At 43.9% G+C, this 26,922-nt stretch overlaps 1 protein-coding gene across 11 annotated transcripts in view; it reads right to left on the bottom strand.

Annotated features, from left to right (window-relative positions):
* Window positions 1-1,331: 1,331 nt before the first annotated feature.
* BRSK2 (BR serine/threonine kinase 2) overlaps window positions 1,332-26,922 on the bottom strand; it is a 322,400-nt gene continuing 296,809 nt past the window's right edge. For 5 of the 11 annotated variants that reach the window (XM_075162992.1, XM_075162995.1, XM_075162993.1 and 2 more), the window contains 5 exons: window positions 26,138-26,261; window positions 24,004-24,184; window positions 23,227-23,316; window positions 14,696-14,743; window positions 1,332-3,147 (listed from right to left, as the gene is read on the bottom strand). In XM_075162992.1, the coding sequence (XP_075019093.1) occupies window positions 2,924-3,147; window positions 14,696-14,743; window positions 23,227-23,316; window positions 24,004-24,184; window positions 26,138-26,261 (667 nt within the window). In that variant the 3' untranslated portion in view covers window positions 1,332-2,923. The remainder of the gene's footprint in view (window positions 3,148-14,695; window positions 14,744-23,226; window positions 23,317-24,003; window positions 24,185-26,137; window positions 26,262-26,922) is intronic. The other 6 variants (XM_075162997.1, XM_075162994.1, XM_075163002.1 and 3 more) reach the window with 2 other exon arrangements.

Below are 26,922 nucleotides of genomic sequence, written 5' to 3'. Positions count from 1 at the left end.
ACAAGAGGTATTGCTTTCATTTATTCTTATATCTTGTGTAAGTAATCCCCTTCCTGCTTGTACCACATGGGTTTTGCTGATATAGGTATTTTTAAATTATTATTATTATTTTGTATTGAAATCCCAGCCTTTTGTAGAGGTACAATGTAACAGAAGCATCAAAATCTATACACAAGGGAAGAGAAAAGAGGGAAAAGAAGGACGGGGGTGATGGGAGGGGAGCTCGGAGGAGAAGTAGAGAGAGGGCGGAGGCAGGAAAGACAACAAAAGCAAAAGAGACTAATTTACAGCAATGTCATGCAATTAAAACTGCCCCCCTCTCCTGCACCCTTGCCTCCCCCCCTCCCCAGCCATCACCCCCTGGTGTCTGACATGCACACAGCAATACGAGAGAGAAAAGTTTAAGAATAGGGAAAATAAATAAATAAATAAATAAAACAAAAAAATAAAATAAATCCCTCCCATTTGGGGGAATGGGGAAACGGGGCAAAAGTCAAAGGTCTTTGCCCCAGTTGTGTCTTTAAAAATTCTTTTAATCTTCAAACCTATGTACAAGTAAAACTGGTCCAAGAAGGGGAAAAATGATTAATAAAAAAACCAACAACGACAACAACAACAAAAAAGAACTCATCCAACATTATCATTAAAAAAAAATAATCTTGCGATACAACATACACCCATAGGAACCCAACGAGCAGCAATCGAAGGTCATAAAAGAGCTGAACACTAATGCTAAGCCTACATTCTTAAAATCTCAGTCAAGAAGTACTTCTCACTGTGTTTTGTCTTCCACGCGTAAAACCACGTTTTTTTTGTTTGTTTAACCTTTGAGCTTGGGCCAGAATAAGTTACACTTGGTCACATAACTCTTGAGGAGGAGGAAAAAAGGCGGCGATTCTTCTTTCTCAAAGTCACAAGATGAACACTTACGGGGTTTCTGTGTCTTTTTTCCCCCTCCTCCCCAAAATAAATAAGAATCAATGTTGCCTCTACACAGTTATTAAACAGAAGATATATCTAACAGCTTATTTTTTTAAATATATATATATGTATATATAAATAACCAAGACCTAATAACTGAAACACAAAAAAAAAAGGTCCCCATCCACCCATTACCACCCTCCTCCCCTTCAAAAAAACAAAACAAAACAAAAACTTTATAAAAATATCTTGCAGTAATTTTTAAAGTTTACAGTAGCTTCGTGATTAAGTCTCCCGTTGCCCTGACTCCACCTTGTCTTGCTCTGATGGACTAAGTGCCAGTGATTTGCACACACACACACACAGGAAATAAAACCCAAGATAAGTCTCTTTTCTTCCTCCTCTTCGTCTTCTTTTTTTTTCTTTTTCTTTTTTTTTTTTTTTTTTTAGAAAAAAATCACCCAAGCCAACAAATGAAACTGATAACTTAAAAGAAATAATAATACTGATATCAATGCAGCACTAGCAACACAACAATTGCCTCTAAATGCAGGGTGTGGTGGAGGGTCCAGCTGGTCGAAGAAGGTCCCAGCGCGGTGGCACAGTGGCAGGGAGTTGACAGGTGGGGAGGAAGGTGTCGAAGGAGGAGCAGCAGTAGCAGCAGCGGCAACTGTGCCTGGCGGCGGGAGAGACAGTCCTTGGCAGAGTCTTGTCCCTCTTCTTTGCTACCAGAAGTTGCCTTTTCCCTAAGTTTTAATGTTTTGTTTGTATGTGTTTATTCATTGAACCCCTCTCCCTCCTAAGTTTACTCCTTTCCCCTTCCAGCAGGTCAAAAAGCAAAATGATACAGTATAAAAAAAACCAATTGTTTTGTATATATATGTATGTATGTATGCATATTTATCTAAAAATATACACACGTATATACATGTATATATAAAAAAGGGGGCAAAAGAAAAGGAAAAGGTGGTGGGGAGAAAAAGAAGGTTAAGAAAATCCCGTGATGAAGCTCCCCAATATTGTCTTGGTTCAACGCTTAGTTTTGAGTTGCTCCTGGCTGGTTTCTGATGAGAACGCGCTCTGGATTCACGAAACACTGCGCTCCCGCTACACCCGTCTCCTTCCCCGCACCCTCCCCCTCCGGGCTGAGTTCACCTGCGCGGACAGAAGTTGCCAAGGGTAAAGGTTTCACTCCAACAATTTGCAACCTCCTTTCAGCCCAGACTCTGCAATCCCGAAACTGAGCAGATCTCTCTTGTGGAGCACCAAAAAAGAAAAAGAGAGGCGGGGGAGGGAAAAAAAGGCGTGCATTGGGGAGGTGCTTGGGGAGAAGTGGGGGAGAAACCCACTTCCTGAAGGGAGAGGGGAGGCTGGGAACCTCAAACAGGACTGGTCCTTGGACAGTCTACATCGGTTGCCTTCCGTCAACAAGTGTCCGCAGAGCACAGAAGGTGAAGCCGTGGCTGACATGTTAACTTTTCGGGATAATTCCTGGTAGCAGAGCGGAAACAAGTGGTGTCGTCAGAAACACAGAGAGAGCATGAACAGAACAAGAAACAAAACAAAAGAAAACAAAAAATAATAATAATAATAATAATAATAATAAAAAACCCAAAAAATCAGGAAGGAGAAAAAAAGCAAAACATTCAAAAAAAGGGAGGAAAAAAACCCAATCGAAAAAACCATAACCCAAGATCTGGTGAACTGGGTTTGTCATCTGTGCTACCTTTTCTTTTCTTTCTTTTCTTTTCATTCTTTCATTCGTTTGTTTTTGTGTTTGTTTCTGAGATATATATTATATATCATATATAAATATATATATGTATATATATACAGTCATTCCTTCATACAAAATTTGTCTATAGACAGTTTTGTACTGTTGTGGCAAGGTATATACATCCTTCTAGTTTAGAGGCTAGCTTGCTAAGGAATATTCTTTCATTCTTTCTTGCTTTTTTGTTTTTGTTTTTTTTCTAAGTTATTTAATTTTTTATGTGTTTATTTAAGGTTGGTCTTGTAGGCCGACTGATGAGACCATCTTTGCCTTGTCTTTGCCAGCAGGGTACTTATTGTCTCCTCTAGACCCATAGTCATTAGAACCGGAATCGCTCCGCTTGCTGTTTGCGCTATGCTTGGTTGGCGTGCCGGGGGGATGGCTCACCTGCCCGTTCTTCTCGTCTGAAAAAAGTTGTTTAATTACGTCAAAGAAGTTACTCAATGGGCTGCCTGGGTACACAAAACAGAGGAGACAAAAAAAGAAAGAAAGAAAGAAAGAAAAAAAAAAACGAGAGGGAAAGAGAGAGAAAAAGAGGAGAGAAAGAGAGAGAACAAACAAACAAATGAACAATGGGGTTTTTAACGAGAAGAACATGATGAGGAGATCCAGAGCCACGTGCGTGGGGGTGTGTGGGGGATGAAGACAATGAGCAGGAAGAGGAAGAGTGTTTAGGATGGGACACCTACAGAAATAAAGAGGCTGGGAGCATAAAGCACCAGGGGGAAGGTCCTAGTTTTCTCCTGAGTGGGGGAGCATTGCTGTCTCACCTAGCAGGAGGACACGGTACCGCGTGGCTGAAATAGTTCAGTCTATCACTTGGAGTCCCTTGGCCACTCCGCACTGAAACGTCAGTGAATGTAACGCTGGATACAGGCAAATCCCGTCTCACTGCTGCCGTTACAAACGTATGTGGTCGCCAACTGACGCTTTGCTTTGCAGCCTTGCTAAGCTCGCTGCTACACCGGGCATCAGGCTTTCTTTGCTTACATTTTCTTTCTTTCTGAGCATCTCCTTGCTCACCTTTCAGTCACTAAGCCTGAAGCGCCTGAGTGCTCCAAGGGAAACAGCATTTGAAAAATGAGCTACGGCTGACATGAATATTGCCATCTGCATCTGTGGTTTGTGGCTTACACTTGCAAGCTTCCAAGCACCTTCAGATCCTTCTTACAACAGGTATCTGGAAATGAAGATGCTGAATGCATTGTGGAAGCAGGCTGTTATGCATCTAAGTATTTCTGGGAGCTGTCAGGGTCAAGAACTACTTCCTCACTGTCCTGAATTTATGTTCTCTCTACGATACAGCTCCATGACACTGACGTTCACTCCAGGTAGGAGCCAGAGAGGGGTGTAGGTTGCGTGCTGGTAGAACAGGTATCTCATTAAGGCAGCCGCTAGAGCAGGTTGCAGTATTAGCGTGGGTTGGGCACTGTGCACATGAATACAATCCTTCGTGCCATTTGGACCTCCAGGCAGAAGGGTTAATCTAGTCCTGTGTCAGAGGCTGTGCGGCAGGGCATACCTGAGGAGAAAGGCTCTGGGGTGCTACCCAGGGAAAGGGACCCGCTACTACTGGGAAGGTAGTCTTTTGGGGGCATTTCTTTTATTTTTCTTGGATCGGGGGATTAATCCTGATCAGACATAGGAGAGGTCACACTAAATTCTCTGAACATGGGTATTGAAGGTGTTTTTTATCTAACACACACCATGGAGGTGATGCCTGTTCGTGATCATTAAAACCTCATGATGCTTTTCTCAATATTTGGACTGTTAGCTCCATTGTTCTAACAAATTCAAATCATTTATAACCCACCTAAGTAATTTCATTCTCCAGCTCCCAGAAGTAAATGGGCTCCTTGTATCTGCCTTCCAGTGCTGTGGTATGCTGTAATGAGTGGAACCTCTCGTCCCCAAGATGGGACCATTCAGTCGGGAGCAAAGGGGTTTTGTCATAGCAGAGATTGCCATTTATCCACAGCTGGTGGACGCTGGTGGCTTGGTAATATTTTATTTCCCTTCACTTTCATTACAAACATAAGCAAACCAGTTACTACAGCAGGCAAGTACTTTCTGTGCATGGTAACCTGTCTGAAGAGCTTGTTGAGTGCTTTCTTACTCTCTAATGGAAAATGCTAGACAGGCATCAACTGCTCTTACACAAAGAAAGAGGAAATACATAGTACTTGTGCCCTGCAAAACTGAATGCGTTACTCTTTTTTTCCTGCCCCGTGCTAACCAGGCAGTTGCTGCTTTCCTCCGCATGTTAACAGGCATTGAGAAAAATCAAATGGCTGGCATATACAGTGAAGGATCTCAGTCTTATTAACCTAATTCATTCCTTGTCTTCCTCTACTTGCTCCTTTGTGGTTAACTTACTGCTGGCCCTGGTTCTGTCTGTGCATTCAGTTACACCAATGCCACAAGCAAATGGCTGTTGGTTTCTGGAAGGGCATCATTCACCTAACTGACCGAAGCCTTAGAGATGGGCCCAAACCAACAGCCAGGCAAAGCACATACCGCAATTTCTGGCTAAGAAGAGAAGGGCTATCAAACCCTCAGTCGTTTCGGGGTCGGACCTCCGTGAGCTCCATCTGCTTCTTTCCACATGCATGCAAGTGCTTTGGAAGGGGGATATCTGTTCCAAATCTACGACTTCTATTTCAGAGATTTCCCTAAGCCTCCCTGAAACTGTTTTAGTTTTGTGGGCGCATGCTCTTTTCAGACTCATTTCTATCTGCTCAGACTCACTTCTACTTCTTTTGGGTGGATACTCTCTTTCAATGAAAAGAAAGAAAAAAAGAAAGCAAACACTCAGCCTTGAATGCAGGAATGTGGGCAGATCTAGTTCTTATGTGGCTTTGGACCCCTCATCTTCATAAGCAAATGGAGTCAGCAGAGAGAATGAAAAAGAGCACTGAAAAAAATGCTGGAGAGGGAAAGACTGCTAGGTTGGGAGAAAAGGGGAGGGGAATATCTCTAGTTATTCAGCTGAGCAATTTATTCAACAAGCTTAGAGGGAAAGAAGAGGGCAGAGTAAGCAGGGCTCTGCAGGAATTGGGGAAGTTTTTTGTTTTCACGTAGACAGGAACAGTAGACAAAAGTACAACTTGCAAGAAGGGAGCAATAAAACATTTAAAAAATTATAGTTATATATCTTGTATTTGCTGAGTCCTGATACAGGATTTTTAATCATCCTATTAAAATATGCAGCCCCTGTTTCATCCACCCTTTCTCCTCCCCATGCCCTACTGGCTTTCAAGTGCCTGGAGATTTACTGCAGCAAAAGTATTTAACAGTCTGCTTTTCTTTGTCTGTATCACTACTGGATTCCTTACAATCAGCATTTTCAGGTAAAATTTTAATGAGAGGTAAGAAATCCTTAGGGATGTTTAAAGAGAGCTACTGAAAAATAAAATAGGCCATTTCACTAACCCTTTCCTTCCTTTGCCTTTTGTAGTATCTGGACTTGTAATTAAATACCAGGTAATAATGCTCTCCTATCCTGCAGTCAAGAAAGAACTGATCCTACCCCAAGCAATACAGACAATCACTGCATTGATGTTGTCTACATGACAGCCCACTCTTGGGCTGGTCTAGATATTGGTCTTTGGATGGACAGAGAGTCCTCACATTTTCCTCTGGAGATACGTACACATGGGTCAGCTATGCTGGAAGCATGAAAATGGTGCGTGGGGTTGCCCGTCTTAGTTCTCAGTTCTCTTTGGGCTTACACATCCCAAGTAAAACAAGACTTGAAAATGCAGGGGATGATGGATTAGAATAGCTTCTTCAGCAATCTTCCACTCCTAGCATTCAGTGCAAAATGTGTGATAGGGTCTTACACCTCTAAGTCCACCTGGGGGCCTCAAAAAGGCTGCCTCTCATTTCAGAAAGTGAGATGACATCCCATTTCCTCTGGACAGGGCTGAAGGTTTGGCTCACTGATTCTTCAAAACTTCCCTGATGTTTCATGCATCTGTAACTAAGGTCTTCGTTCCCCTTGAGAGCAAATGTTCATCAACACAGAGCAAAGAAGGCGTGAAGGGTAGGAAGGGTGAGAAACCGTGAGAAGGATCAGAGGCAGGAGGGGAGGTTCAGAGCATTAGATTTACATCTATTAGGAGGAGATGGGTATGTGCATTTATGAGTTAGACCAAGGAGCTGTATGCTGCAAGACGGGGAAGGGGAATGGGTTTGAAAACAAGCACTGAAGCTCATGAAAGGGTCATGTATTGAAGGGATGCTAGAGAAATGTATTTATGGAGAAGGCACTGGTTTGTGGCACCTGTGTGCAGCACTGTCACGGCCAAATATCACGAAAGACGTCAAAACTGCGAATGCATTTGAATACAACAGGTATTAAAAGGAAGGTACTAAAAGGAAGAAACAGGGCTGGAGACAGACACAAAAATGTAAAAGGAGGCTGGGCAGGTACCTCACAGTCCTCAGTATTTCATCTGCTGTCCTTAGGAACCCGTCTGTCTGACACTGACCTAGCCCCAGTGGTGTCACGGGTTTGAGAAGCAAAGTGGAAGTGGAGCACCCAGGTAAGAGAGGAAAGAGAAAATGAGGTGATTCACTCCAGGCACCAGAAGTGACACCAGGAAAGGATGCACCTTGCAAAGACCCTGCTCTGACCTTGCAAAGACCCTCAGAGTCCTCCACGGAAAATAACAGGAGGTGGTGAACCAGCAGCTTCAGGACAAGCCTGGAGGCTTCAGTCACTGATTAGAGACTGTAACATTTTAAGACAGTCAGATAAGGACTCGGTCCTGTTTTCATTGAAGCAAATAGCAACGTTCCCATTGACTTAATGGAAAGCAAACCCCGAGGCACTTCCTTCTCCTGTGAAACCATCTCTCTCAAGCCTGTGTATTTTTAATGCACTAATCCTTGTGGTGCTGAACACCGAGTTGCACAAAACAAATATGCCCTCTGTGGGATTATCCTCCGCCTTTCCTTTCTGTATAGCCTGAGAAATTTTGGGTTTCTGCATTTTTAGCTTAGGCTTTGGGAGAAAAGGAATGGGAAAAGATAGGACTCCACTGGGAACAGAAGCACCCTTTGTCCACCTGACTTCCCGTATTCCTTCCCTTGTTGCTTTCACATCCTTTCTGTCTTCTGCCTGCCTCTGCTACTGAGGTTTTCTTCCTATACTCACTCCCTCCTCTTCAACCCCTCGTCTTCTTCATCCCTAGCTTGCTCTGTATTTTGATAGTAGCTGTGGTTTCAGTGAATCATGTAACAAAAACCCAACTCCTTTCACACAAAGCATTGAAAAACTCTCTTGATGGGTGATAATCCATTCCCTTTCAAACCCATTTTGCTACTTTGACAGAGTTCTAGCCCTCTTTATTAAGACTAGGCATTTTTTGCCTGTTCGCTTGGTTTCTGTTGGCAGAGTCCCTTCTGCCTTCGGAAACAGAAGACTTAAAATATAGAACCCACTCCAAGAGTATATGCAGTGAAAGGGATGACAGAAAGATAAAAGCGGCCTATTCCTCTTGTTTAGTTGTAATATCATGTAGGGGTCTTCCTCCAGACTAAGAGCCTCTTGCCTCGGCATTGTACAAATACAAATCAGAGAGATGCCTCAATGAGCTCACCGACTACCGAAGAAGGCTACAGAAAGAATTTTTTGCTCATTTAATGCTTGGATGTATGAATCTTCCCTCTAGACTGGAGAAGGGTGACAGAAAGGCCATCGCAATGTTTTGCTGGAGGCCATCACACAGAACCTCCTCCTACTCTATGAACCCATTCTAGGCCACTTGAAGTGAGCTGAAGAAACTGCAGAAATCCCAAGACTGGTACTTGTCTAAAAATATAGGAAGTCAGGAAAGCATTTCAAGAGACATGGATGTGGTTTTTACTAGATTTATAGATTGCCACAACAGATGGACCAGAACAAGTTTTCCCGTTTATTTTTTTCCCCAGTTAGTTACCTAATGGGACAGTTGTGTTGATTTCATTTCAGTTTAGGGCTAGAAAATGGAGACAGACAGTCCACAGAACAACTCCAGTTTCTTAGCAGGACACCTCAACTGCAGCTGGGAAAGGTGACTTCCAAAGGTAAGAACTGAGCTTATTTTCCAGAGTCCTTAGACTCTGCAGTAAAAATGCCAGCTGAAAACAGTGTTTGCAGAAACAGACTGCTGGTGGGAACTGCTCAGATTATCACACACGGTTAGCACAGCTGCCCATGCTACCAGCAGGAGATGGGAACTTTCAATCGCTACACACGTGGGCGGATCTGAACAACCAACCTGACATTTAAATGCTCTATAACCCATCCTTGTTCTTACTCCCCTAAAACAGCCCGTCTCCGTTGCAGGAGGGTGGCCCAATATTTGTGACTAGCCAGATGCATCCAGATGGCCATTCTGCCTCTATCTTGCACATTTTCTCTCTCTCTCTCATACACACACAGAGAAGCTGAGATCCAGTTCAGCCCCTCCTGTCACAGACAATACAACTGGGACAGGTAGCTCTTGGGTAACGAGTTAGAGAATGGTGGACGCAGGCAGCAAAGACGAAGGCATATTTCCTTGCTGCTACCTTCTGCAGAGCTAAGGCATGAGTAATTAATTAGAAAACAAACATGTCCATTACTGATGAATAGCTCTGGCTAATCCAGCAGCACCACATAACATTCAAAAAAGGAGACACGATGACGGAGAGGAGGGAATCATACATTCGTTTGGACAGCTGGTGGCACTGAAAGAGCAGGCAAGGACAGTGGTGGGATGAAGAGATGCCAGATTCTGTTGTGGAATCGCGCTGTCCTGGCAAATTGGCCGGTAAAGGACTCAGCCCAAGAATTCTTTGTATCTGCCTGTCCTTTTACAAAGATCTGCCTGCACAAGTGTGTGCCGAGAGGGGAAGCTGGCGACCTACACTCGTAAAGCCACAGCAGATGATAGTATTGCTGCTACCCATTCTCTTAGAGACTTCTGCTGCTTCATTCCAATTTTTTTGTTTATAAAAATGCCAGAAATGTATTGGCACTTAATAATATGATTTTGTCCTTTCCTGCCAGATGGATGTTCAAATATGATCTTATGGGTTTTAAGTTCTCTGACCTGTTCCTAAGGAGAGAAACGACCTGTGTATGCTGGTGAAATGTTGCCTCATTTCCTCTGAATCAATCCCTTGAAAATATGATTTAATCTTCCAGGGAGGCCATCTCAAATTTAGCTTAGTACAGCAAGCAAATATTCACAGAGAGTATCCTGAGGAACTGCCTGCCATAAATGAAGTACTGTGATCTTAATTAAGAGAGAGATATTTTCTGCATTAGATATTATTACAGAGAAAGAGGAAAAGACTTTGTATTGGACAGTAAAAAACTAGCCATAGCTGTCAAAAGAGGATCTGACGTGTACCAAATAGTTCAATACATCTGCATTCATTTTAGTGCCAAGTTGCCATTTTTGTTGCTACCCTCTCCTACAGTACGAAAACATGAGCCATGAAGTGGAAAAGAAATGTCTCCCCAACACAACTCTAGAATGAAGAGATACGACTACCATGTGGGGGGAGTCAGCCATCCATTTGGACAGCAAAGGATACTAGGAGAATGGACCAGGATAACTGGGAAACTGGCTTGAACTCTTAGGAAAATCTGACTTATCTTACTCATCGTGATCTACCCATTATGAATGAATATGTGATCTTTAGGTGGGTCTTCTTCCTTTTATCTCTCATTTGGGTCACAATTTAGACAGAAGAGTCAGCCATGCTCAGAAAGACCAGTAGCCAGCACATTTTTCAGAAATGCTAGGTAAAAAAATATTGTTCTGACTACCTCCCAGTGTAACAGTGGTGAGAAGAGCCTTTCAGCTGGGAGGGCAGCATACGTTTTTTTCTGCAGGTTTCAGCATCAGTGTTTCCGCCATCAGTTATGATTTTATGAACGTAAATCACCAACCTCCTCTTCCATCAAATAGCTACTTCATGAGAAGCAGGATTACTCTAATTAATGCCAATATGGATCAGGATCACTTCCAAGAGCACCAAATCCAGGTATTTGCTGCTGCTAGTAACACCAACAGTCTCTGAATTAGCACTCACAAAGCTACACGCTCCAACTGCAACCCAAATATGATGTAACCAGTTTTAAACTACAAAATGTCTCCTAATTTCTCAAGTAGCTTGGGATGCTATTGACATGGGCTTCCACCTGTATGAATCAAACTGTGATTGCAAGGAGCTATGAAGAGAAGCCTTTACTGCAGTGCAATGGCTCTGTGTGCACAGAGGACGATGGGCCGTGGGGGACAAGGTCAGGTGGCTCCCAATAGGAAGCTATGTCAAGTCCTAAACAAGTCCTGGAAGCAAGAGATTTGAGGGAGATACATTGGCAAGATATGAAAGCCAAGTGGATTTGCTGTGCTTCTGCTTTGATCAGGTCATTTTGGTGATAGCCACTGGTACACACAAGGATCCGTAGAACTTTTTAACTCTGGTGCCAGGATTCAGGGCTTTGACTTGTAAGTGGCAAGACTTAAGAATAAACACAAGGTCTTCTGGCCAGCCTGTTGTCACAGGGTTCTGATCTAGGACTTTGCAGGAGCGTATGTTTGTGCAGTGCCTAACACGATAGCATGATTTGACTGGAGCTGCACTAGTTATATGTACTAACCTTTTCCTCCTCTTACCGTCACCCAGTTCATGGAAGTGCCACGGATGTAACTGAAGACTCTCCTGAGAGTCACGAGGGATGGGAAACAACAAGCAAAGATTGCCTTAACTTCGAAATAAAATTCAGCCCCAGACAGCTACGTTGTGGAAACTGGAAAGTTTACAGGCTTCCTGGTGCTTCTCAGAAGGTAAAGTCAAGAATAAGGCAGGCTTTTCAGAGCTTTCTGCCAGCAGCCAGCACCTTGGCAAAACAGGACTCCAAAAACCTGGGGATGGCTGGGAAGGGGAGCTATCAAAGGCTATACAGCAGCTTTACTACTCAGTCAACCACCCAAAGAAATTCTCAGCTCGCTATTTAAAGGACTTAAAATCATTAAATTTTGTAAAGACAGGCTCTTTTCTGAACAAGGACTATTGAAATGGTACTGTGGGCTTCTGTGTGATGTATATCAATGGCTCCAGATCCAATGTGCTCAATCTACAATGACGCTTGCTTTCTAATTCCCAGCTTTGTGGTTGAAGCTGGAGGGCTTTCCAGTTTGTGTATTACCTTGATTTTTTTTTTAATGTAAAGGCTCTGCAGAACCTATTAGAACCTCACTGTCAATTATACAACCTATTCTTCATTGAGATTGACATAAATACCAGATTAGATGGTAGTAAACAGTTCTCTCAATCCTGCCTCAAAAGAAACAAAATCCAGCTCGTTCTTTTACAGCTGTGTTGATTTTATAAGGCTTAACGGCAGCACATAAAGTGGTAAAGCTTATTTGTCCTGAACCTGATTTGGCTCTGAATACACACAAGGAACAGATCAGCTAAGTTAGAAGGTATCACTCCTACAGGCAGTTTTCAGGTTACAGCTGCATTTTAAATGTAAAGCTTTTAAATTTTACAAAGTAAATCTAATCTTATGAACAGGTATGAAAGACTTCATGGAAACCAGTTTAGTCTTTCTGACAATAGAAATGCCCATTCCCCTGCTCAAATGGGTGGAAACATAAAATAAAATATTCTACCCCAACATGCATTTCAACTTTATTATGAGCCAAATTATTTTCTTCTGTTGTGAAATATTAAGAGTTGGCAGCAGTTTCCCAGTGTGCAGAGGCAGGGTTGATACGGCAGCTGTGACGTCATTTGGATGTTGGCAGCTCCTATGACGTACCCTCGCTGTTCAACATCAACTTGTTTTTCAGTGCCAATGGCTATATGCAAAATCACTTCTCAGATTGATGACCACTGCTAGCAGAAGACGAGATAACATTTAAAGGACTAAATAAATTTGCCTTGCTGTTAATTACAACATTCAATGGTTTACAGTGGGTGAAAAGATATTCCTCATTCCCCCCCGCGCTTTCACATGACTGAGCCAGGCATAAACCATCTGATTAGCTCTTCCTGCTCCAGTGTTCACTCTTCTGCAAAAATGACCCCTGTGCTCACTTTCAGAATATGGAACTATGATGAGGTCAAAAACCCACGTAGTATAGTTTTTCTTACGCTATTTGTTGTTACTAGATGAACATTGTGTCAACTTCACGGGGGGTTCCCTGTCCTCAAAGCCATAGAGGACAGTTTGCCCATAACAGGCTAAATGCTGGCATCGGTCCCTTTCGCTCCCCTGTCTGAATTGTGGGTGAGCTCTCCTGCACGCAAACCAGCTCTTCACTCATTTAGGAGGGTGGAATCCAGCGTGGTGCAGTCACCACTGCTTACGCTGTGTGTGAGCACACCAACAGGAATACGATTTAAAGGAAGCAGCTCCGTTAAAGCCCTAGAACCCGTCCTTTCTCTTCTCTGGATATATATACGTGCTCTATATACGTCTGTGCTGTAGCTGCCACAAAGTAGTCTCCTGGCTGGCCTTCACCTTCTTTGTCTCTTGTCGGGTTGATGCTGGCACTGTGAGAGTGGAGGGCCCGCCTGAACTGGGAGTGAGCAGTAACGCTCTCTATCTCGAGAAGGCAGAGTACTGGCTGGTTATCTGTATAGCTCAATTAACTTGCAAGCAATCAGTAGAATCAGCATTTCAATATTTTCGTATGATGTGAATGCCAGATCCAGGCAAGAAACAAAGGCTTGAGGAATTTGCTGTCTGATGCCTTCAAGAAGCTGGAGGACTGCCTACAACTTAAATGAGTCTTCATGAGGAGATCAGAAATGGAATAACCCAGAAAACTCAAATAAGAAATCAAACGAGCTCCTTTCGGAGCAAAGGAAAAACTCCCACCAGCAAAGCTGCAACTTAAGAGAAAGAGATCATCCGAAACACAGGAAACGGAACAACTTTCCTCAGTTTACGAAGAGATGACGCAGGAGTCGCAGGTCCGGCTGGAGAGCGGTACTAGCTCAGTGATCGCTTCCTCAACAGCTTTTGCTCCCTTTCACAGAGAGACCTGAACTCAACCTAGATAGCAGGACGGAAACCTAAAGAGAACGGAGTTCTCTCGTACAGAACCTGTCTGTACAAGATGCAAGCAATAAGACAAAAACCTCTCTTACAGTATTTGGGTATTTCCACTATTGTATGTGGAGGAGTCAGTAGGGGCGCAGGTAATGAAAGAAAGAATACGGTCCATGTGTGCATAGAGGGGAGGGAAGGCAAGGGACAAGTTAACCAAAATTCATGGAACCCGTGAAGCAAGTTGAGCTGCAAGTTTTGCAGGAAACTTTTTTTTTTCTCATTCCTAGCAAAATTCTGAATCTCCAGTAGGTTCACAACTCCTCCAGCTAGAGACACAATATCCTTCCCCAAGACCAGACTGGAACTGTGACAATTTACACTAGCTAAGTGTCTGACAGATAATATGCAGCGTGTCTTACGGAAGATTTAAAAGGGTCTTACCGCAAGGATATCTGGGGAAGAAGGGAGTGGATGCAAAAGGGAATTAAATAACATAGCAATCCTGTCTCAATAAATAGCAGGAAACCAAGGGAGACAGCAGCTAGCAGGGCAGCATTCAGCTTCACTGCAGAAAAGGGACTGAAGAATCATGAATCAAAGGCAGCAGGTAAACAAAAGAGGGGAAAAAAACAGGAAAGAAAAAGAAAATCACTGGCCTGGGTTACAGTGAGGGAGGGAATCTCAAGTGCAACATCACACACTTGTGCTATGAAGGGGAAAGCCATGGTGGAGCCTGTGCATCCGTGCATGGAGGGGGAGGAAGAGAGTAAGGGGTATGTGCTCGGGTCCACCAGGTACGTGAGAGACAGAGTGGGCCGTGACGGGGGGGTAGTCTTGAAAAGAGCAGGGATAGGGAAGGGGAAAAGGTGGAAGGGACAGGACGGCGCATTATTATGTTGCTCAGCAGGGGCTGGGGAAGGAGAAAAGGCAGAAGGGAAGGAAGTTCTTACCACATTTGGAAAGTCTGCCAGTCATCAACTCCATACAGTTAGTGGTGTCTGGATCATAGAACGGAAAGAGGAGGGAGGGAGGGAAAAACATAAAAAAAGGTTTCCATACCTCTGTGCATAAAGTAGTAACTTAGCACATTATTACCTGAAGCAGGAAACATATACACATCTTGGTCTTTACACCACCCAGGCCAAATTCTGCCACCCACTGTACGCCAGTGCAAACCTGGCCCTGTGACCGAGCATGGACGCTGCTTCAGTCCCGCTGCTTCCACTCACCTCTTTATCATAGCTATAGGTATTTATGAGCTGTGGGAAATACTCTGCCACCACATTAGCAACCTAAAAGCCTTGAATGCATTGCTTCACCTGGCCAGCTTTGCAAGTTAGCCTGCAAGAGCCTGGAAACGCCCAGCCGGCTGATCTACCTACACCAACAACCCGGAGAGCGGGAGGAAACGCAGCACTGTGCTATGGGACGTGGAACGAGAAGGCTACTTACACAGCTCAGAAACATCTTTTAGACCCCAAAGGATAATGTCCAAGTTCTCAACATGACTCTGCCTCTCTCATTCACGTGTAGCCTCTTACTCCTCTTGCTTTCAACACCGCTATTCGCAGGCAATAGAATTACTTTTGGAAAGGGTGGCAGAATCTGGCCCTAAGACATTACTGTCCACTGCCACAGCCTCTGAGTGCTTCTTACTCGGGTGTGACGAGCAGAAGGAGCCCTACACATCAGCTTTAAAGCAGAGAGGACCAGCCCAGCTGGACACGTCTATGTGGAACCTGCTGGCAAGCCAGAGCTGCTGCTGTCAGCCAGGATTCCCTTGCATTTGGGATCTAAATCATCGCGTCCATGAGTGCTGGGCAAGGTGGGGCGCTCGCTGCTGAGCAAGTGGCTGACAGTTAAAGCACTCAGTTCAGTCTCAGATCCCCTCTTGCCTGGCCTCTCGATGAACGCTTGGGTATTCAAGAAATAGGCTTCTTGGAAACATGCACACACATGCTGAAAACCCCTAACTGCTAGGAAGCTCCAACTACTCCCTGTCTGCTGAAAAGTCTGCAGCAGAGAGGGAAGGATAACTTCTTGGCATTCCTCCCCTTAAATACTGAGAAAAGTGATTTCAAAAAAGGGGGAAGGGGTGCTGAATATGCTTGGGTAAGCTGAACCCGTGCTAGAAGAGCATGGATATGTATGTTTTCTGATGCAGCCAGGCCTGTGCGGCACGGATCATCTGGGAAAGCATGGAGTAGAGAGGGCAGGCGCTTGGCCCAGTGACGCTGGTCAAAGCATCTAAGCAGCAGTTCTGTGCTCTCCACCCCCAGGGTTAGAGGTGGGCTGGCAGAGGTCAATGGGAGATGATACCCATGGAAGGTCTCTCAGAAAGGCACAAGACTGAGAGAAAGAGAAAGGGGAAAAAGGAAGGAGGTGAAGGAGAAGAGAGGATTCAAGAACTGGAACAAGGTATCAGAGGTGCCAGAGAGGCCAGGAGTTCACCTGCCTTTGAAACTCCTTGGCTAGTCTGAGTGAAGGCAGATTAAGCTCCCAAAATACATTTCTCCCTGAAGAAGCCTAACAGGTTTAAGAAGTGCCTACAGCTGAGCCTGAGCCAATGACCAGAAGTCACAGTCACGAGTTTCTATCATTTTTTTTCTTTAATAACACGGAGAAGTCTGGTGTCTCGTGCCTTTTAGTGGCTCCTGTCCAGCCCCCTCGGAGTCAGCTACACCTTGCTGTAATGCTGTGGAAGACAAACCTATAGTGGTAGAGCTCAGAGCATTCACCCAACGACCAGCAGAACTTAAGCTTCGAAAAAACACGTAAGAGCAAGGAAAGTCTCAAATATGACCAGAAGATTGTTTCTGACTCCCACCTCCAACACCTGGAATTTTCCCCTCAAGCGTATCCAGACTGACTGGCCACAGTAACTAGCAGTCTGGAAACAAAAAAGGTAGGTTTTGGGTAATGTCAGAGTAGGTAAACACTGTGGCTGGTTTACTGAGATTCTCCTGAAATTGGTATTTCTGCCTCCATGTTAATTTTAACAAATGAAAAATAATCCCGTCTCCTTAAGTTAATACTTCAGAATACTGTCTTTTTTCTCAGTCACTTGCAGTCAGCATAACTCTTTTTAGTATTTCTTTTAAAGCTAACTGTGTAACATGTCTACATACAGTAATCGTGTGATTAGAATACAAACTGACAGATCTACAACACGAAAAAAGGATTGTAACATAGGCTTTTTGACAGCATAACATCTTGGGCTCTGTACCCCATTTTGCTCCTAAAAAACTAAATTTGCAGAATTGGTTTTGATGGATAGGGAAAAACACAAACCCTTTTTTGAGCTAAAGACCATGGAAAAATATCACAGGAACACTAATAAAACCTCTAATTTGTCTTTCTTAAAACTTTTATGCACAACTATAATTTGCATTCTCTATATTGCCATGGCCAGTCCCAGGAATTGCACAGGAATTTATTTTTGTTTTTAATGTCTTTCCAAGACATTACCAGGTTGTTTTTCCCCCACTCCTAAGGCATAGCAAACATGAACACACCAGAAACAGTAGCTCATACCGCGTCGCTTGAAAGACTAGCAGAGTTAATATGCCTTCAGCTTCTCTGTTATAATAATTACTTTAATACTTCTTTCATTTCCATCATATTGTAACATCTGCTTTAGTAAATACTCTATATGATAAAATATTTCATCATTTAAAAGTAGAATTTTCTTTCTAATTAGAAAGCCTTAGATTCTTGGCAGTCAGCTTCTGCTCATGGATAATAATCCATAACCCAGGTGTTATGTGAGGTGAATAAAGCCAGGGTCCAAAGGCCTTCAGCTGTCTGAGAAGCGTTGATGGGTCATGTAACTGCATTTTTAATGTGTGTTGTTTAATTTTTTAATGAAAGCATAGTGGCAGTGTCAGATCTCAGTCCTTCTGATGGTAAGGCAATTCCTTACTTCATAGATTGCTGGCCGTCACTCACGCTTTGGATTTGACCAAGACTCTTTCATAAATTACATCTAATTCAGTACATTAACAGATGGCAAATGCTTTGGTTAAAATAAGACCTTCCTTCAAAAGGCCAAACAAGCTCTGAATACATTAAAAAATGCTAGTGTTCTGCTGAATTTTCTTTCCTGATTTTCTTTTTTCTTTAATTTCTGTGTTTCTATCCCACATAAATTTCACAATCAAGCTACCTGGTTTGTGATGCTTCTGGCATCTCTGAGACTGAGACTTGTCCCAGCCCAGGAAATCTCACCCAAACAGCTGCTCCTCTGAGATCTCCAAATCCAGGACTAGATCCCGGAAAGCATCTCCTGCCAGATGCTCACAGCCCCCAGTAAACATTTCCATTAAGGGAGATGATGTCAAGGGAGCCACCAGTTCCTCTGGTCCAAGGCAGTTGTTATTTAGATTGGAATTCCACGGTGTTTGGGTGCTTATTTGAAATTCACTGTTCTCCTATCAAAACTCTGGAGAGCCTGGACTTTTTTCTACATGCTTTATTTCAGGACTACTCGGTTACTTTTAATGAAGTCTGTTCAGTAATGATACTAAAGCTGTTTAGCAAAAAACCTGTGCTCTGCCAATCCAACCAGGCATTACATGGCACCTTTTGTAGGTGGGAACCATGATAGAAAGATGAAGTGATTGCCCCAGCCACTACAAGAGCGGTAAGACATAAAGGATTGCACGAGAATGCAAGAAACAAGATAAAGCTGGGACCTGGATGAGCCCTGGATAAAACTGACCTGTGGTCCAATTCCAAACTGGCATTTGCATAGCCCTGTTTTGTGTCTGCAGCTGGAAGTTTACCTTGCAAAGCGCTTCATTTGCTCCTTACTCCCTTTTCTGTCTTGATGATAAAATCTTCCGCACATTTGGAAACCGTACGTTTCTTACTAATTTTTTGTAGCAAATTAGTCAACCTACAGCTCTTGTAAGCCATAAAGATGAACACCCAGAATTCACAGATCAAGACTGTAGCAAAGTTTTTGGAGTCACATGAACGTGTTTTGCTTTTTGAGATGTACAGCAGCACAGCAAGAGAGCTTGGGTGCCCATACAGAAGATACACACAATGAGCAAGAATTTGCACTGCCCTATTTTGAAGCTGGATATGGTCTCTAAACACTTGTTTATGCTGATGAAAGGCATTTCCAGCAGTAACACTGAGATGCTCTGAACTTCGAGATGCTAATGGTTAAAATCTGTCACGAAGCCAATAAATATAATAAAGAAACAGAAAACCTATTACAAAGAAGTTATAAAGGCTATTTCAGTATTGCTGATTGCCCAGAACATGGGAAAATGGGAAAAAATAAGAATATGCAGCACCCCACACTTAAAACCAAAGCCCAAAGAGGCAAGAAAATATTAGGGAAATAAAAACTGATACCCTGTGAATGATCACAGATGGCTTTTGCATGTCCCTATTCACCAGCTGTTTCTATTACTCTTTTGTGCAAAGGCATTGGAAGAAAACAGATTATGATTTAATGGAAAGAGTATTGGGCTGAAACAAAGGCACAAATCTGAGATATTTTCTTCCATGGATTTATCCCACCAAGGGGCAGTCCTGCCCAGGGATCACCCAAGCAGAGATTCTGAGTATAAGGCTCCTGGACGGAGCCATACATGGATGAGACAAGGCCAGCTGCTCCCACCGACAGCGATACTCACTCTTGACCCAAAAGGGACTGTCCTTTCACAGCCTCGCTGGGCTTGATGGATTTTGTGATACCAGTAACAAGAACACGTGGATAGCTATTCCGGTTCAGATCAAAGACCAAAACCATGCAGTGCTCTGTCTCCATCAGCAGGCACACACAGATATGCAGGAGCGTAACAGCGGGCCGAGCATACAGAACACTTCCTCCTAACACTACCTCACTCTCTCGCCACTTTCAGGTCAGAGATTTCCTGAGCCTGCGGCGGTTTCTGTTTAGCAAACCTTTAGCTGTCCAGCCTCCCTGTGAGTAAGGAGTACGCAGGGGAAGATGAGCATCTGCAAGGTCCTCGCATTCAGAACCTGCTTCAGCGAGGAGTTCCGCAGGTCTTACATTACATGAAGACACAACTTCCAACATTGTTTTGGTACGTGGCTTCCACTAGTTTCATGTGATGGCCTCTAGTTCTTTCATTGGGAAGAAAAAATGAACAATCAATCCTTAGCTACTTGTTCTATGCCAGTCATGAGTCTGTAGACCTGGTATTGTCTCAGCAGTTATACCACAGAGGATTTAACGTCCTGAAACGTTAAGGTAGAAGGCTGATATGTTGCACTAAATTTGGCCAACTGGACAGTGGATTTTAGAAGCATTACGTTAACTTTTGGGATAGGTTTCATTTATTTCCACACTTATTCAGGTAAGGGAGGGAAACTGTTTTCCTGCTTCAGAGTATGTCAGAAGAAATAAGCACAGCCAGTCTTAGGAAAGAAAAATGGAAGTGAATGGAGGGATATCCAGGGGGAAGGGAGATTATAAGGTGCTCCAGTGTGACGCAGAAACACATCTGCCTAAACCAGGTACATACCAGGCTCACATACACACACACACACAGATGCATGGGCAACACGACATCTACAAACACTGTTGTGAGCTGGAGGGAATGAGAAAGAGGAAAGTGTGTTCTGAAACCCAGGCAAGCCGGCTTAGTGGGCTGGCATGCTGCATAACAGATCAAAGAGGGGCAGGAGAGAGAACGACTATCAGTGCCGTAGGCTTTTTAGGTCTTGGTGTTCTGCTTTACACTGTGTGCATTGGCTCTTCCCCTTCTGCAGGTCTCACTCTACATGCATGCACCTTTCACAGATGGTTTTCATCATCCCACCTGTAACGGCATCTGAACTAAAAGGCAGGGGAGACAACCGCACCGAGGGTACGTCTGCGCACAATGAGTAGGAGAATCTCCGGTGCTGGGCCAGTATTGCTGGTCAGAGCCAGCAGTATCCTCAGAGCCATGGAGGAGGAGAGTCAAAGCGAGCAGTGGGCTGCCTACAGAGTATCCTCAAACCATGAACCTCAACAGGAGTCCAACCACCACAATTCCTGTGAGGTGTTCAGGGCTGGGAATATGGGAGAAGAAGAGAAACAGAGAAGAATTTGCCTTGTTTCTAGTAAGAAATGCTGAGTAATTCCACGGCAATTTCCAGGAAGCTCTTGCACACATCTTCCCAACCACAGCCACCCAGCTAAGCAAGGTGCTGAATGTGAACTCTTGCTGTCCCTTTATCCCTTTATTTCCCCTTACTTTCTCACTGGCTGGGGATGTGAACCACAGGGCCTCCCTACTTCGATGCACAGGCTGCCTCTTCTTGGTAAAAATCTTTTTTTCGCCCCCCTTCCTTTTCTCTATTCCTTGTGCTCTGCTCCAAGCTAATTTTTTCAGGTTGAATTACTTCTCTCTTTTCCAAGAGACTTGCATATTCCTGATCAGGTCAGGTGATACGATACAGGATAGTTTGGCACCCTGTCTCTCGTGAGCTGTCTTGCCTAGATAACTCCCTGGCTGAGGGAATTCTCATTTTCAAGTTTCAAGAGACCATTCGTTTTGGTTTTGCTCCATGTGGAGTTATCCATTCCACTCTGGCGTTAAAGATCAGGCTGGGTTTTCCCGGCTAGAACGACATGCTCTCATGTAGCTTTAGGCAGTAGGAAGAGATTCTGTGTCTATAACATGATTTCTCCATTCCGGAACCAGAGCAAAACTGTAAGTCAGATACATTTCTCACAGCACAGTTTGCCCTAAACATCTCCCTGAGCCTTAGTCAGATGAATGGTTTTTATCCCTGCTATAATATGACTTTCTTAGGAAGATATCCTGCTTTACACGCAAGTCTGCAACAGCGTCCGAGTCCTTCTAGAGAGCCTCAGTAGCTAGCACATACTAGGGTGACGAAGTTAAGAGAGATCACCATGTTATTTTTCTTTTTTAACAGTTTTTTCCTCACCAGAAAGCAAGGGTACACTTCTTTCCCTAAGAAACAAGGAATACTTGAACATTGTTCGTGCAGCAGGGGTACTATGAACTAGACTCAAAGGATGCTTTTCTATCTAATTCCCCTCACTCCCACTTGGCCCCAGCATCTCCCAAGAGGAAGGGCTGGCAGAAAATTCTGGCGGCTTCCTTGAGTTTGATTTAATTTCCAAAGTCCAGACAGCAAAAACCTGAATCAACCCTAGTTCTAGCATCCTCACCTTTACTGTTTCCTAACAGAATAACCCATGTGCTGGGCACCCTTGCAATCCAGTGTGCAGAAGGTCAGGCAGCGCTGGAGGGCAAAAGCAAAGTGGAAAATAGTATTTCCTGAACTGAGCATACTTCTCTGTCATGTAGTGAGCATACATCCTTCTAGATGGAGTTATTTTAACTTCAGCTGTTAAAACCACACTGTTCGACCAGAAGGATGTAACCCATATGTGCAATGAGCCAAGGACATCTGGGATTCAACTGCAGGAGGCAATGCTGACTTCATTCCTCCACTTTTGTCTCAGCTGGTTCACACAAAGGTCAAGCACAGAATTTGGCTCTTATGTATAATATTTAGTTACCACCTTTTCATCATCGTACAATGGGAAAATTCTTCCCACTCCTCCTGCCTCTTTGTCTTCCTCCTGCAGCCTCTGCTCTCTGCCTTGCTCCTATTTCTTCCCTGTATCTCCCCATTTTTCCTTCCTTGAAGCACTCCCAATAGCTAACCTTCCTTACGTTTTCAATTTTCACCTTCTTCCTTTGTTCTGTCCTTTTAAAGGATAGAAGAGTTAAGACTGCTATTTTTCTTGTGTGTGTGCCACCACTAGTGTTCAGAGTGAACATTTGCTACATAATTGCGGGATGAGGCCAGTTGCTGTATTATGAATTCAGGCTGCCTGCAGATTCGGACTGATGTCACTGCCCAGGGTCACACACGTAAGGCTTTCTTTACCACCACGAGGAACTGAAATTTACTTTAAAAATAGATAAAATATAGCTTCTGCAGAACCTTAGTATATGATTTGTGCTACCGCAGTATTGGGCCAAGAATTTGACCACACTACTGGAAACTATTAGCCACCTTCTGACCATCTGAAAATGCTGCTGTTAATGGCTAAGTTAAAAGTAGCTCTCAACTTTGTTCTGGGACCCTCTGAAGTTGGAGGTTTCTAAAGCATGCCTGAAGGTTTGAAATCAGGTATCTTCTAGAGCGTGTCCCTATTCTGGGAGACTTTGGAGCTGGAGAAAATCTGGAAGATCTACTGATGATGCAGCTTTTGATGGAGAAGTGGGCAAATGGCTCTTTGGGCGGGAGGAGGGCAGAAGCTGTTCAACCGGGGAATGCGCTGGGAGCACTGGAGTGGGAATGAGAGAGGGAGGAGTAGGGTAAGTGCGGGGAGCTACTGCTCTGTCTGAACGGAGCTCATTTCTTGCTGTAATCAGAGGGATGGCCTCCCTCGGCCTCCTGGTACTGAGAGGCACTTCACCTTCCTGTCCCTGCTGAAGCAAGGTGCTCAACAGTAGAAACTACTTACCTGATAACTGCTGCACTGAAGGCTGGTCATGTGTGCTTAACAACTGTGCCTGAATGGTTTCTACTACCCTCTTAAAACGACGGCTTGGACCTGTGAGGAGAGAAGAGGCACGAGTGGCTGTGAGAGGAGCGGGAGCCGAATCCTCATACAACCCAGGCTGGAGGGGAAGGACCACAAGCATCTTCCCTTCAGTCGTGTCCCCAGGAGTGCACTGACAGTGTACCTGTCCTCCGGCCGAAAGCACGGCTTGGAGGAACTATTATGCAGTCCCCACACTAATAGGGACCGTGGGGTGCTGGACTTAACAGGAGGATGGCTGGCTTCTGGGCTCCTTTTGTAAAGACAGAGAAGGTGGGTTTTCTTTTGTTTGTTTGTTTTAACCCCTGGGGGGGGGCATGTGGCCACCCAGAAGAAAAGGGTGATTGCATGTTTCTGTCAGAAGGAAGAAACCAGTGGCCTCACAGTGCCCAGCTGAGACACTGAGACCTTTGAGTGCAACAAGGAGATACTTCAAATCTGATGCGCAGAGCAGCCATTTGAGCACTAATCATGGTGGCGGCAACTTCACCTCTTTGGGAATCTCTTTCCCTCCCAGCATTTCCATCACTACCAACACCATTTTTGTTCCCGATGTCCTCCTTGCCCCGGTCTGAATTTTCCCCTGAGGTCAAGACAGTTATATTCTTTCCCCCGGCAGAGCTCTCTTTGCAGGCCTCTATATCAGTAAGGACAAAGCCAAGCCAGCTTGCACCCATTTTACAGCTTTGCCACGGTTACCTGATAAGAGTGTGAAAGTGACAGAATAGATCCCGTTCTCCTTCTGCGCCTCTCCCCCTTCTGTGTATGTTATGTCCACCTGGAACTTCACTGGCTTCTGGAAGACAGCAGGACCTCCTGTGGACTTGTATTCTGCACGGAAACTTGTCTGTGAGATGACGCTGTGACTGAGGCTTGGAATCTGAAACAGGTCGGTAGAAGGAGACAGTAGAACCACAGCACAAAGGGAACAAAATTGCAAAATTCAATTTAGAACAATACACATTTCCAAAGTGGGTAAGGTTTGCTGGATTTGCTTCTGGACTTGCATTAGTAACATACAGAGTGTGCTCGTGAAATCAGTAAGAGTGTAGGTTGCTTGGCACCGCAGAAGAATGCACTGCTCCTTACAGGACTGACCTAAATTTAAAGGTTGAATATTGGTGGAATAGCCAGCATGCTTAATTTACACATGTTGCACAACTTCATACACTCAGTCTTTCTTTTCCTACTCATCTACCAGTTTTGAGAAATGCCTTTTGCTGACTGAAAACTGGTATTATGGGAGGGGGCAGAAAAGTCAGTGGGATGTAAGACTGGATATAAAAAGCCACCTGAGAAGCCTGGTCTGATCTCATAGCTGATCCTGTTTTGAGCACGAGACCTCCTAAAGTCCTCAATTGTTTGGTGATTCTATGATATCGAATAGACGTCAGGACACAGAGCAGACACTGAGACAAGTGCCTGGGATATCCTCAGGGAAAGCACGCCTGCAAATAACTTACCCAAACCACAACTCCTATCAATACGTAAAAGAACTTTGAGAAGCTTTCTGGTATCATCCAATATCTGTATCTTCAGACCCGTGGTAGAATTTCATAACTGCCTAATTTTCAAGCAGTTACCATTCACAGTTCCTGCCAGAATTTAATATACGCACATTCTATTTATTGCTTCATAAAGGGCTAGATTTAAAAAAAAAAAAAACAAATCACTTGGAAATCTGGCCTCTCATTTAGGAGGAAAAATGAAGATGAGTTCTTTGGCAAGCTGACTTTAAGGACTTACTTAGCAGGCTGTGACAATGCATTTAAGTTTGAAGTTGGCTGTAAGAGATGATTCATAAACTTTGCCCACAAATCACTACAACAGACCTCAACCCACACATGTGGGGTATGCACAGGATCACCAATATAGACGGTAGTGCACACTACGCCACAATATAAACCCACAAGCACAGCTAAATGCAGGAACTGATATAGTAACATGGCTGCTTCAAACCAATCTGAGATGGATACCAGTGTCTGACGCACGTTACTATACCGCACTTGCTCCTTGTATGCCTGTACAGTTAAAAGGATTATGGCTGGTTTTCTGGAAGAAATTCATTGCAGCATCATAGAGACTAAAGAGAAGCAGTCTCTATGAGAAGTAGTATTTTGTGGAAAACAATATCAATTCAACAAACAACATAAGAAATTATGTCTCCTTCTCTTAATTCTATTGAAAAAAAGTCTAATTATGTTGTCAACTACCTTGAATTGAAAAATCTCTCAAATGAACTTTACTGTGCTGCCTTTTTCTTCATTGGTACTTCTAGATAGTGAGAATAAGGACTTTCTATAGGAAAAAATGACAATTTCGCTCTGCTTTCCTAAATTGCAAATAAATCGCATCTGCAACAACTGATACTCCGGTCACCAGAGGAAATTACCCTTGTTTCTGCCATACAGCATTGAAGAGGAGAATTAAAGTAACAAATGCAGATGTGAGACAGGATTTGTGCCTGACTAAAGTGGTGGGGAGACCCAATCTGATGCCCAGACGGTTAGTTTGTAAGGTTAGTTTGACAAAGCAGCAAATCACTGTCTTGATACCACACCAGCAGTGTGCTCTAACTGCAGTGATATTCCAAGCACTGGCAGCCTGGAGACCCTCCCAAGAAGGCTGAAATCTTTTCTCACCTTAGAGAGTATTATCTACAGTTAGAAATTCAGACAGAGTCCAGTGGAGGCCTGAATCAACAGGCCACACAAATTAAATCCACAGAGGATGCATTTAAAGGAGCAGAGACCCTGCCCAGTAACATATGGCACAAGGATTCCTGGAACTGACCAGTAAGCAATGCCTCCAAGAGGCAGCTGGGGTGACTTACCGAGAGGAAAGCGTGGACAATATCAGCCTTAATGGAGCTTAGTGGTTTGTCCTTAATGACCACAAAAATCTGTTCTTCTTTCTCCAGGTTGATGAAGTTACCGAACCAGGACTTTTTGGCAAGCCTGACATGATGAAAGAAAGAGATGGTTTAGAATATTAAGCACTATTTCTTACCTACCCCCAGCTAGAAAAAAAAATTAAAAAACACACAAGGAAGTTTTGATAACACTCCAGATGTGATACTATTACTAATAGTAAGTGGAAAACAGTGTCAGAGAACACCCAGAAGAACATTTCACTTAGTGAAAACTGTTAAAACGACAGACCACACAGTGTTAGTCTGGCAGCATGTGTGACCCAACAATGAAAAATCCGGAGCAACGTAACTCTTTTGACTGAGCCAATATACCAATTAATACTGCATATATAAAGTGCATATAAGCCAGGGGACACATTTCTGGTTTGTCTCCAGGGATCTCTCCGTTTCTTGTGACAATATGTGGACGCTGGTAACACAGGGATTTAAGTTCCTTCCCACCCAATATCAACCCCTTTGGTGTTCAGGGACTTGGAAAGTTCCTTTTCCGAAGGTGTCCTGTGGGGCTGACAGTACAATCACAGAATCTTGCTTTTTAAAGCGAGCTGTAGGTTTCACTGGACCTCCAATCTGTCAGTGAGTGAAATCCACTCCTACGCAGAGGGCCAGGACAAAGACTGTCCCATCCATTAGTCCCATTCAGGGTGTCTATGAGTGAACTCTGGCCATCCCACAAAAGAATGAAT

The sequence above is a fragment of the Calonectris borealis genome, chromosome 14 (genome assembly GCF_964195595.1).
Source record: "Calonectris borealis chromosome 14, bCalBor7.hap1.2, whole genome shotgun sequence".
NCBI classification, from domain to species: domain Eukaryota; kingdom Metazoa; phylum Chordata; class Aves; order Procellariiformes; family Procellariidae; genus Calonectris; species Calonectris borealis.
Note: the sequence above shows the minus strand (reverse complement) of the source record. Positions and strands in the feature narration are given on the sequence as shown.